The sequence below is a fragment of the Mercenaria mercenaria genome, unplaced genomic scaffold (genome assembly GCF_021730395.1).
Source record: "Mercenaria mercenaria strain notata unplaced genomic scaffold, MADL_Memer_1 contig_3417, whole genome shotgun sequence".
Taxonomy (NCBI): domain Eukaryota; kingdom Metazoa; phylum Mollusca; class Bivalvia; order Venerida; family Veneridae; genus Mercenaria; species Mercenaria mercenaria.
The window spans coordinates 16,736-29,461 of NW_026461552.1; the positions used below are offsets into that span (position 1 = coordinate 16,736).

The following is a 12,726-nucleotide window of genomic DNA, read 5'->3' on the forward strand; positions in this document are numbered from 1 at the left end:
TTATTGATTTTACTTCTAGTTATGAAGTTAATTTATATTTTGTTCGACTCAAAAGATAAAGTTTCGTTTGTGTGTATCTATTTAAAATGTCTTGCAGGTTATTCAAGTCTTGTTGAGTTTGAAAATATCGGAGCTATTACAGATACAAAACATAATTGTCCTGCTGATCGATATTTGAAGTAAACTAAATAGAAATGAATATTGATTTGGTTTTACGCAATTATTATTTCATTCGTATGGATTAAACCGCCATTTTGAACAATTATTAGATACGAAAATGAATTATGAGGAAACTGTCAATTTCATTAAACTGTTCTTGTTGTTAATGAACGGCGGGACGTTTTTACTTAGGACGTTGATTTATAAACTCACTTCAGAATCTGGAAAATCATTAGATGATCTTTTATTGCAAAATCGTGACTCCTTGGACGACAAGTTAAAGAAGAATAGGAAGCAATTTGATCTGTTGTTTCCAGGAAGCTCTCAGAATGCAGATATTGAACAGTGGGATATTTCATTACTAACATTTGTTTTACTTAATGTGTTTAAAGGATTGTTCGATAGTCAAGAGATAGCAGCAATAAAAGTTATTAGAGATCACAGAAATAAAATTTTGGCTCATAATGCAAAATCAGAAATTACTCTTAAAGATTTTATGTCAGCCTGGATCCAGGTCTCTAGCGCTCTTACAAATTTATCTACAACAGTGACACCGGAAGACCAAAAGGAATTGAAACAGATTGAGTCAACTATATTTAAAGATCCCTTTCAAAAGGAACTAGTTGGACAACTAAATGAGATTGGAAAAACAGATATATTATTAAAGGCTGTAATAGAAAATGTCATGCCATTAATAAAAGACAGAATATCAGAATCTGAGAAGAAAACACAAGAAGGTAAGATTGTAAATTGACATTTTATTCGTAAAAACCGGATACTGAATATTTATTCCAGATAATGGCCGACCCAGGTAGCATTTGAGTAAAATAAATGTTCATCAGGATGAGTCATCGTCTGTATTTTAAAGGGCAATAGTTCTACCCTTGTACCCGCTCGCATCTGAAATAATCATGGAGGGCACTTGGTTATATAATCGAAAGACCTGTACAATTGAACAAAACGAAGGCTTGGCGCGAAACTATTGTATATTGTTCCTTATCTATATACAGTATTGCGCCCGGTCCTCAAACATCAAAGTCATCATTGTAAATTGAGCATATAAGCCTGAAACATTTTAGTTTTTAACTGACTGAATGATTGTAAACAAAGTGGGAATTTACTATTTACCGAAAAACAGCCATTGTGAAATGCAGATATGTAAAAACAGTTGATACAATTTACGATGACTTATTTGCTGATAAAATATAAACAACGCTGAATATCCTAAATATAGCCATATAATAACACAGAGTTATAGGTGTATGGTATTGATAGTTTTAATCTTCAACTTTTACAACAAGCTATTTTGTCTTAATTTAGGCCAAAATATTCAAGAAAAATGGGCGTTTTACAAAACAAACGTGCAGGGGTTTTATCCAAGCATAAGTACTCGACAAAAAATCCGTAATAAGTAAAAAGGAACAAAACATCATGTGTCTTTTTTTTCAAAATAAATACCGTAAATGCAGGTAATAAAACTTACCAAAAGATACATTAAGTAATAAAAGCAAGGCTTTAAAGATTTAAAGGGTACTGAAATTTGTTCATTCGAATAGAGACAATTGCAGTTATGCTTGCTGCAGGATCAAATTTCTTACATAAAAGACGATCATTACTTATGTTTATCCTCAAGGTATAAATATGGGCTCATCAAATTACGAGAAACATCAATTTGAAAATTCTCTCAAGTATTGTTTTTCAGTTAATACTGGGCATCCAATTATTCTCATTAAGCCGAAAACAGAAGTCAGGTTTAAATATATAATCATGATTTAATGAATTAACATATACGACACGATTTATATTGTACAAATACAAATCAAACATTTAACAATAAGTACTACTATCAAGCAAATATAGCAGTATTAATTTACATTACACAAAGAGCTGTAAAGGCGACAAACAGCTCATTCAACTGTCAATTCATATTTGATGCACCAGATGCATCTAACACGCCACACTGAAAGTCCTGAATAATTCCATATTCAAATAAACACTAACCCAAATGAGTTTAATGTCTCTACTTAATGGAGTATTTTTGTATGTAATATGAGGGTGACATAATGAAGCAACTAAACATTACAAAGTGACAAAATGAAGTAATTAAATGAAAATGAAGCAATTAAATGAAAATGAAGCAATAAAATGAAAATGAAAGAAATGGATGCAAAGAAAGCCAAAAAAAAAAACAAGAATAAACATGACAAAAAAATGAAATAATGAAGCAACTAAATATGACAATGTAACAAAATGAAGCAAATCAATGAAAATGAAGCAAATAAGCAAATAGATGAACAGAAATTATATGGGTAGATGGGAGTGGCAAAATCAAGATCCGACTGCTACAATTATAATGCCTTTAACCGAGTGTTAACTGTTTTCACTTTCTGACTTGTAGTTTCATAATCTAAAGGTCTGGGGAGAATACTAGAAAGTACTAAATAAGTGTTGGAGTTATTCCGGAAAGTGGAAATCAAATCATTATAAGCACTCATTATCCGACCTTCTGAAAAAGTTAAAATGTCATTTGTGCCAACATGTACTATGGTGAAAGGTGTAGAAATCAAAGATAAATCATTATTAATTCTTGCAGTGAGGCGAGTAATCCCTATCCCTGGAAAGGCCTTAACACTAGCGTGTCGAATTCCTGTCACATGCTTGGCTATGGAATCAGAAATGATTGTGACTTGTAGACCTGTAAAAAAAGGCAGGGGTCACCCTAAGAATTTCAAAACAGACACTGAAATTAAATGGAAAACTATTCTTGAGTATTGACAATTTTTCTTCCAAAGATAATTTCAAATAACATTTATAGGCATCAGATTTCCAATCCCCTATTAACTGAATATGTTCTGGTAAAACATTACGTTGAAAAACTAAAGTCGCAAATCCCCTACGGAAAGAGTGAGTGGAAAACTGAGAAGAATCTAAATTAATTTTGGTTATGCATTCCCTCAACTTCTGTCCGAAAAAACTATAAGTGATTCATTTACCACCTGGTAATGAAAAAACAGCTCCCCACTTATTTTCCAAGTTTTAATGTTTCAGTTTGGTGTAAACTGCGACTGGACACAACACTGAGGTAACTTCAGTAAAGGAGAAATAACCTTCCTTTCTCCAAACTGAATTGTTTTTGACCAGTTGAAATGTACTAGTAAATGATTATCAAAAACTTCAATGCTATCTTTATGTAAAAAAATGTCCACTTATTAAGTCTTGTTTTGATGTAGGTACTAAATTAGACTTCCTAGCAACCAAGAAAAATGCAAATAAAAACAAACACCAATATACTGTATCAGATGGTTCACTGAAATTTAAAATACCATAAATGTCAGTCAAAATTGTAAGTGTGACTGGTTTGGCACGTTTAACATTATGTTGCTTTAGTCTATTCAATCCCCATTTAATGATAAATTGAGTAAATAAGTGTTAACATGTGAAAACTCCATTCCTAATATGAAATGTATAGTCTTAACTCCAGCAATATAATTGCGTATGCTGTCAACTGATTTAAAAGCTCTACTTAAAAACTATGCATACATTTGTAAGGTGACAGTTGATGCCGGCAAGAACGTAAGATTAAAAAAACAAGCAAAACATTAAAAAGTTCTCCCACTGAATTCTAAAATTCTTATTAGTACCTTGAGCAAAGGCTGACGTTGTAGTCACTTTCAAATCCTTTCTCAATGTCTGTAACTGAGAAAACAAAATGAAAAGCTCCTATGTTACATATCATGAGAAAATCTAAAATTTTCTTCATTCACCTCTATTTCATTCCAAGACCCTGAATGCTCTGCTAGTTTGTGGAATTCATCTTGAAATTACTGATCTAAATGCCATCTGGAAAAACAATCTGATAAACGATTTTTTTTACCTTCAATATGATAAGCTCTCAATTGAAATTCGTTTATAGAAGCTAAACAACAAATTTCCCGTAACCACCTTTGTAAAAACTGACATTTGGCTCTGCAAGTTCCATATTATCACAAAAAATGACCACTTTTTTACCTTTCAAATGCGAACCCCACAATTGTAAACACACTATTACTGCTAACAATTCTAATCCACTGATATGTATTCCCAAATCCAACACAAATTTTGGAAACTCACTATGAAGGAAATGAGATCCAAACACTCCAACACAACCAGAAAGACAACTACCAGAAGAAAAAACTTCATCAGCATCTGATCACTCTCCATAATCAATTAAGGAGATACTATTATATAGGGGAAGAAATTTATCCCACCAAACTAAACCTTTCTTTACTTCGCGCGGAATTGAGAAACATGCACATGTACCTTCTAACTGATAACATTCTCTAAGCCAGATCAAAATTCTATTAATAAAAACCTTAATTGGCAATACACAGGCCCCTACAAAATTCAACTTGCCTAATAGCTTCTGTATCTCTTTTAATGTACTTCTTTTAATGTAGAACTTTTCTTGTGTAACCAACCTTTTATTAAGGTTTTAACTTCAAGTATTTTTTCTTGGGTAACCTGCATAATCATATCTTCACTGTTAAACAAAATACCTAAAAAACCATGATGGTAGATGGCGTACAAGCTTTATCCAAAGCTTCTTCTATACCAATATTTAAAAATATGTGCCTTAAAACAGAGAATGCCATTGGGGCGATAAATTTACTCTCAGCACCTCCAAAGTCACCCAGATAATTTAAAACTGCAAACCCCAATCTAAACGTCATATAAGAAAAGGCATTAGTAAACCTTTGACATATATGTGCTGCTGATCTCAAACCCATTGAAAGGACAGTATCACAAAATATATGATTCTTCCACGAAAAGGCAACCAAATTGTAATTAGACGGACATATACTAATTTGTCTGTAAGCCCCTTTTAAATCTAGCTTGCACATAAGGCACCCTTGACCTTTATTTTTTATTAATGAAATGAAGTCATCTATTTTGGGAAGTATAAGTTGTACATCTTGATCCAATAACTATCTTTACTTATATAATCATTAACAGCTGAACCATCCTTAGGGAAACTAAGATCTAAACTTACTCTTCGCTGAGAAGGGTCCGACTTTGGTACAGTGTTGAGAGGTGAAATATGAATATCTTCTTCAAATGGGTTTTCTTTAAAAGGACCTATGATGGCTTTATGGGAAGCTTCTTTAACCAAATACTTTAACATTTCTTCTGGGTAATCTGTAGCTCCTTTATGATTTTTTAAGCCCCCGAAGGGAGGCATATAGTTTTTGAACCGTCTGTCGGTCTGTCTGTCCGCAATTTTCGTGTCCGGTCCATATCTTTGTCATCGATGGATGGATTTTCAAATAACTTGGCATGAATGTGTACCACAGTAAGACGACGTGTCGCGCGCAAGTCTCAGGTCCGTAGCTCAAAGGTCAAGGTCACACTTAAACGTTAAAGGTCATTTTTCATGATAGTGCATTCGTGTCCGGTCCATATCTTTGTCATCCATGGATGGATTTTCAAATAACTTGGCAAGAATGTGTACCACGGTAAGACGACATGTCGCGCGCAAAACCTAGGTCCGTAGCTCAAAGGTCAAGGTCACACTTAGACGTTAAAGGTCATTTTTTATGATAGTGCATTCGTGTCCGGTCCATATCTTTGTCATCCATGGATGGATTTTCAAATAACTTGGCATGAATGTGTACCACAGTAAGACGACGTGTTGCGCGCAAGACTTAGGTCGGTAGCTCAAAGGTCAAGGTCACACTTAGACGTTAAAGGTCATATTTCATGATAGTGCATTGATGGGCGTGTCCGGTCCATATCTTTGTCATTCATGCACGGATTTTAAAATTATTGGGCATGAATGTGTACCACAGTAAGACGACGTGTCGCGCGCAAGACCCAGGTCCGTAGGTCAAAGGTCCTAAACTCTAACATCGGCCATAACTATTCATTCAAAGTGCCATCGGGGCATGTGTCATCCTATGGAGACAGCTCTTGTTTACTTTGTTTTTGTTAGGTTGAGAACTGGGACCCAAATAACCTATTGAGAAGCCATATTTAAGAAAGTCACAAACTGATTTATCTTTGTAATCATATAACATGCGTTTCATGTAATCGGTATCAATTTTGGTGTTAACAGGAATTTTACTTTTTTCAAAATTATATTTTCCTGATTGTTTAACTATTTTATGTATTTCATTTTTTTCAAGTGTGCCATGGACCAATGAATTCTTTAATTGTTTACAAATTTTACAACGATGATGATGGTTTGAAAAACTAGTTATTCTACCTGGATTGTTCTTGACAATAAAGGCTCCCTTCTCAAGGGCTCGTGACAAGTATTTTGGGAGAAATGTGTCTACTATGCTGTCAACAGGTTTGAGTGAGTGCGCATGTCAAGCAGAGGAATGTGGACGAAGAGCATTCTGGATGGTTCAGCTCCTTATGATCTGTCTGCCAGCAGGTTGCACAAATATGTTTGCCTAGTCTCATTTTTTTCCTTTATGGGTTAACATATGAAAGGTTTTATGATCACATTTATTTCTTTGAAATTTAGAACAGAACCATAAATTTTCAGCATCTACACTTCTGCCTACAGAAGTTGTACTTTTGAATTTACTGGAAGACTCTGTGGATTTAACCTTTGTTCTGTATCTTGACAGGACTGCATTTTCTACATAGTGAAATTCACTATCCCATTCTTTGTGACATAGTTCTATTTCCCTTAAGACAGCGGTATACAGAGTTCTGATGATTGGAAATTCATAAGCATTGCTCAAATACATGAGACGTTTTGAAAATTCTAATCTACCTTTTCTTTCTTTTTTTTTTTAAACTTTTGCACTAGAAAATATTTTTAGTTCACCGGCTACAACTAAATTCATTTCTAGCTTGTTAAATTCAATAGTTCGACTAACAAAATCAAATCGCAAATGAGCCTGCGGATATTGTTGCTTATTCTTAACTGAATCAGATGATTTTGATTTGATTCCAGAATTTTTCTTTTTACTCTTTTTCTTATGTTTATTCTTTGACTTAGAACTAGAATCAGAGGATGAACTTGACGAATCATTAGAGCTCGAACTGGAATCAGTGTCTGAACTGTAATCGGTTGACGAATCAGAACTGTTATTATCATTGTCACTGTCTATTACTCCTAATTTTAAGAGTTCTTTTTTGCTTGGATTTTTAGACCTGGGATATTTCTCAAAGTGTCTATAGTTAATATTTTCCTACCTTTGTCTTTTGTGGAACTGTTGTTTGAATCGGATGACGTACTTTTGTCTTTATGGCTCTTTTTCTGTTTTGTCGTTTTATCCCTTTTCGTCTTACTCGTTGACGTTGTAGCCTGATTTCCCCAAACTCAAGTGTTGTTCCAAATTTAACACTGATTTTTCCTTCTCCTCGACCTCCCGTCGTAAGTCGCAAGTTCTTTATGTTTTTGCAATTGCTTTTCTTTCTCTTTGAGAAGTGCCAGTCTTTTTTCTAGCATTACTTTTTCCTCCTCTTCTACCGGAAGCGAAAAACAACCATTTTGCTCATGGTCACCGGAAGCAGGATAAATATCATCTTGCAAGCGTTCATCGACATCTTCCTGGGGCTCCGATGGGAGTTCTACAATCTTCAACGGCGACGATTTACCGTATTCATGTAAATGCCTGTAATTCATTTCTGGTTTGGGTCTATCGGAACGTCTATTCTCCGCCATGGTTCCGTAACGTTTATAAAAATAAAGTTCACAGAAGGCAAACAGCCTCAAAAACACAAATTCACAGTTATAGTGCCCAAAGAAACAATCCTGTAAGAGTCTTGCGCTTCTTTACGTGATGAAGTTAAATTATCTCCAAACTGAAAAAACTTTTGTAATGGCGGGACACAGTCAAGACCCTCTGTTTTCGGCTTAATTAGAACAATTCAAAATCAAGATCCGACTGCTACAAGTACGTGTCGACAACTGTGCAGACATTTTGTAGGAAAAAAGTTCCTAAGTAAATGCGGAGTAATTTGTAAACAAGTACAAGACTGACTGGAGGGTTTTGGGAATCCTCCACCACCCCCGCAGAGGAATTTTGTAATAATTGGATATCAAATAAGGCATATGGTGACTTTCCTGGCTGCAAGTATTGTTTTTCTTTTAATTAGAAAAGCTGATTTTGTATTAACTAGGAAATTTATGATGCTGGAAAATGGGACTGACTGATAATAAAAATATAATGTTTAAGGCTCTATAATACGGAAGCTCAGAGGGGTCATGTAACAAAGAAGTAATATCGTGGCCACGATATATAAAAAAACGAAAGAACAAAAAGCAAAATGCTATCTCGTGGCAACAACAAATAAAAAAGAAAAGAAATAGTTATCTCTTGGCCACGAGAAATAAAAAGGAAATAAACACACACACACACACACACACAATTATTTCGTGACCAAGATCTTAATCATCCGGCAACGATGGCCGTTCCGGTAACTTAGATTATTCCAACATTTAAAGTACTTAAAATATGAAGGACATACAGATACATGTGCATGTTACGACACATTTAATACGTTACATATGTATTTAGGTAATCGATATTTGATGATAAGATTAAAATGTTTTTCTTTGAAGTTAAATACAAGTTCTTCTGCTTACATTTTTGCATATTATTTTTACCTTTTCTTTAAAATTGATTTATCTCTTAGAAACACTATAATACTGTCAGAGAAAAAGTACATTGAAATATGCAAATAAAGTTACTTATCAAAATTTAATGTTCTGCAAAAGTTCTTTACTACTAAAGACATAAAGTTTTATTGTTTAATAATATTAATCCCATTTCATCATTTATTATAGAGATTAATAAATGTATTGAACAACTGACGGAAATTAAGAAAGAACAAAAGAAACAAGGTAACCAGATAGGTATGTATATTTTATGTTGTGTCAGTTTGAAAATATTGTCTTTCATAATCAATTTATAGTATCTTTTCTACCTAGGAATGCTTTTGATTCAATACTAATATTTTTGGTGCGAGTCGGACAATATGTTTACGCTACATTCAACAGCATTAGCTGCCAAGGAGTTTAATACCAAGTCATAGATGTAAAACACGAATGATTGTATTTTTTTATTATACAGTAGTAATGGTAATAATCACCATATATATATATGGCGATTTGCCTTCAAGTTCAAATAAACGTTACCACATAATTATATATAATAACAATTAAAAACAAGAATATGACGAAAAAAATACTCTGCAATAAACAGTCTTTACTGTAAATGTGTTAAAATCAATAAATCAATAAAGCATATAACCATAACTGGTATTTATAAAATCGCAAGCCACTGAAGCATACGCAAGTATTAACATATGTGTATAATTTTAGCCCTTCTGGTTAGAATGGATTTCAGCACAAATAGTACAAGAAGCAGACGACAAGTTCAGGAACACATAAAAGAAGCGTCTGATAATATTATCAAAGGAGGCTTCGATTTTGACAGCTCTAATGATGAAGTTTCATCAGCTGTTGGAATCCTTTTCAAAGGAATGGAAAAACAGGGTATTAAAGTTGTTAAGGCAGAGAAAGGATCCATTCTGTTTACATTATTGTGTCCAACAGTAAAGTCTTTGCGAGACGTAACACTATACCTGGAAAGCCCACAAATACAACCAAGGTTATCATACATTGAGAAAGCTGTGGAAATATGTCACTCTTGCGTAGCAAAAATAACAATAAATGTAGATCTAAAGAGTCTCCAGTGTGCCACAAAGAAAGCAGGTAAAATACTTATTTATAATACAATCAGGTTTAAATAAAGTAATACGTTAACATCTGATAGCACGAAAAGTTTCAAAGATAAAACTGTTATGTAATAGTCTTACTGACTTTGTAGCTCTCAGAATATTTTATTACCAAATGAGGTTCAAGCACGTTCTCGGAAACATAGTTGTTCGGTAATGTGTTATTTCATAAAATAATTGTTATTACGATTTGAGTAACGCATACGCAAGGACAAAATTAGCTTTAAATCTTAGAGAATATTTTGAAAAAATAAACACTGATATATTTCTTCCCAAACTACACTTTCATGATCGAAAACCGGCATACCCGCCCGCTTATCTCAGTAGGGAGAGCGCAGATCTAGGGATCGCCGGGAGGTGTGTTCATTCTCCGGTCGAGACATATGTTCCCCGTCACGATTTGATAGAAGACATTGTGTCTAAAATCATTCGTTCTTTATTTCTAATTTATTTGGGGAAGTTGGCAGTTATTTTAGAGAACAGCTTTGTACTGGTACAGAATCCAGGAACACTCGATAACTAGGTTAATTGTACATAATTACGTAACTGAAAATCCAAAAACAAACAAGCAAGCAGAACCGACATAGATTTTCCAGATTCGGGGAGAAAAACAATTGGAAATAGATTGTAATGTCACGCGTATATTTTTATTGAAAGCATGTTATTTTTTATCGTTTCCCTGCTTCTTTCTTAGTTTCTCCCACTTAAAGGCAACAAAGGTAAACTAATGAGCAGACATCATAAGAATGTTTGGTCATCTGTGACTTGATTGTCAACTGGTCCAGTTGTCCAGAATTAAAGACAGAGAAGGTGGAGGGAGAATGTTTTAAAACATCCGTGATACGACGTTGACGTCTCTATATGACGCCTCGGATAAAGACCTAGTACTCAAGTTAATCACCTTGTCTGAGATGCTTGGCATAAGTTTACATTTTTTTTAAGTTTTCTATCCAAAAAAAAATATAATGACTTGGGTATTGTTCATAAAATTTTATAAAAAATACATTGTATTTGCAAATATAAATTTATGCAAACTTAATGAAAGCATCTTGATGAAGGCGAGATGGCGTGATATCTGATTGTATGATCATAATTACGTCAAATTTGCAGTGCGTTTTGTAGAAACAATTACGATATAATATGTCTTGTTTAGCTTCATAAAGTATATTAAATTAGAAAAGAAGTCTATGTTAATTTTGAACTGTCCTATTTGTAGTAAAACTAAGGAAAGATATAACTGACACATCGTTATATGACACATTATGCCGCATTTAACCGGTATATTGATCTACACATTGGACCATCCCATGTAAAACATTGAGTTGTCAATTCTTATTCGAATTAAATGTAAGTAAAACACTCCTTCCCGTCCGCTGAAAATGTATATCGGATCCCGATCATGGGAGTGTTATATGCAGTGCGCAAAAACGCAATTAAAGTGGAATAGTGTTTTATCAATATAAATCTTTTTCCTCAATTTGTCCTAGTTTTTTTTTTTTGTTTTTTTTTTGTTTTTTTTTTTGTTATGTAAATGGTATGTTTATATATATAAAGAAAGATTAATTACAGGGAAAGGGTCAGTCTATCTAACACTCGAATGCAACGATGAAGCTGGAGTAAGGAGTGCTTTTAAACTATTTGAAAACGGCGACTCGCCTAACACACTTAATAAATTGTCGGAGGCACTTTCACGAGAAGTCGGGACAAAAGTAGAGCTTCAAACAGGGATTGACATTGAAAAGATGAAAGACACTATGGAAAAGGTTAGTTAATTTCAAGCTCTGGATGCATTTTATAATTATATACTCGTAAAACATTCAATTTGATAGACAGAGAGAATTTATACGAAATAAATCACCACCACAAAATACCAGACCAATTACGGCAAAGCCACTGGCACCAGATCAGACAGAAAATGCCTCCGTACGTGTTATACCCTACCCCTAGTATTCTATATGAACCATGGTCATGAATGAGAAAATATACTAACCCGTTTCAATCGCGCATTTCATACCTAAAACACGCAGTGCGGTAAATGTGTACTATGGGTATCAAACAAATGGTGATTTATCTTCCATTGTGTACCGGTCAGAATTTTTCAATACATCTTATCTTAGAAAAACAACGCGTAGTTTATACTTATTACAACGTTACACAAAAAACTTGCTTGAACTTCGTGATGAAGTTCCGTTCTAGATTACAAAACCATTCTGATTGGCTGTTGTGAAAATGTATGTCAATCGTCATTTTACTACACGTGTTCACTAAAATGTGAAAATGCAGCATAAATGTGCAAAATGAATAAAATAAACATAATAGATGCAGACCAATGTACGATTTCAAATTAGAGATCATATACAAGATGAATTTCAGTCATCATTTCAAGTTTTAGTGTAAAATTGTGATTTTTTTTAATTCTGTTTTTGTTTGTTTACGTTTTGCCGTGACCTCTAGACCGGATATTCATTAGGGAAGGTCGAGCAAGTTTTTTTCAGTAACGTTGACGAAATCATGAAATATGTTGATAATCTCAGCAATATGGAATATTGAACAATATGCAATATTGAGACAATGTGACTGGTGCACGATGGAAGATAAATTCGCTTGTTCAATATACTAGGTACCCATTCATCGAACTGCGCGTTTAAGTTGAGAAATGTACGATTGAAACGGGTTAGTGCACTTTCCCGTTCATGACCATGGCTCCTATAGAATACCTAGGGTATCTGGTGCCAGTGGGCAAAGCGCCTAGCAGTACAGACGAACACACACATGCCACAGCAAGTCCACTAACCCAGATAAGATTAGTTTCGATGCTGCTTTATATGC

General features: G+C 34.0%; 1 protein-coding gene across 4 annotated transcripts in view; it reads left to right on the plus strand.

Annotated features, from left to right (window-relative positions):
- LOC128553042 (paramyosin-like) overlaps nucleotides 1-12,726 on the plus strand; it is a 64,413-nt gene that overhangs the window by 9,203 nt on the left and 42,484 nt on the right. For 3 of the 4 annotated variants that reach the window (XR_008369235.1, XM_053534150.1, XM_053534149.1), the window contains exons 2-5: nucleotides 98-896; nucleotides 8,945-9,013; nucleotides 9,482-9,874; nucleotides 11,467-11,660. Coding sequence is in view for 3 of the 4 variants with exons in the window: in XM_053534150.1 (XP_053390125.1) it covers nucleotides 278-896; nucleotides 8,945-9,013; nucleotides 9,482-9,874; nucleotides 11,467-11,660 (1,275 nt within the window). In the remaining variant the exon portion in view is untranslated. The remainder of the gene's footprint in view (nucleotides 1-97; nucleotides 897-8,944; nucleotides 9,014-9,481; nucleotides 9,875-11,466; nucleotides 11,661-12,726) is intronic. The other variant, XM_053534151.1, reaches the window with a different exon arrangement.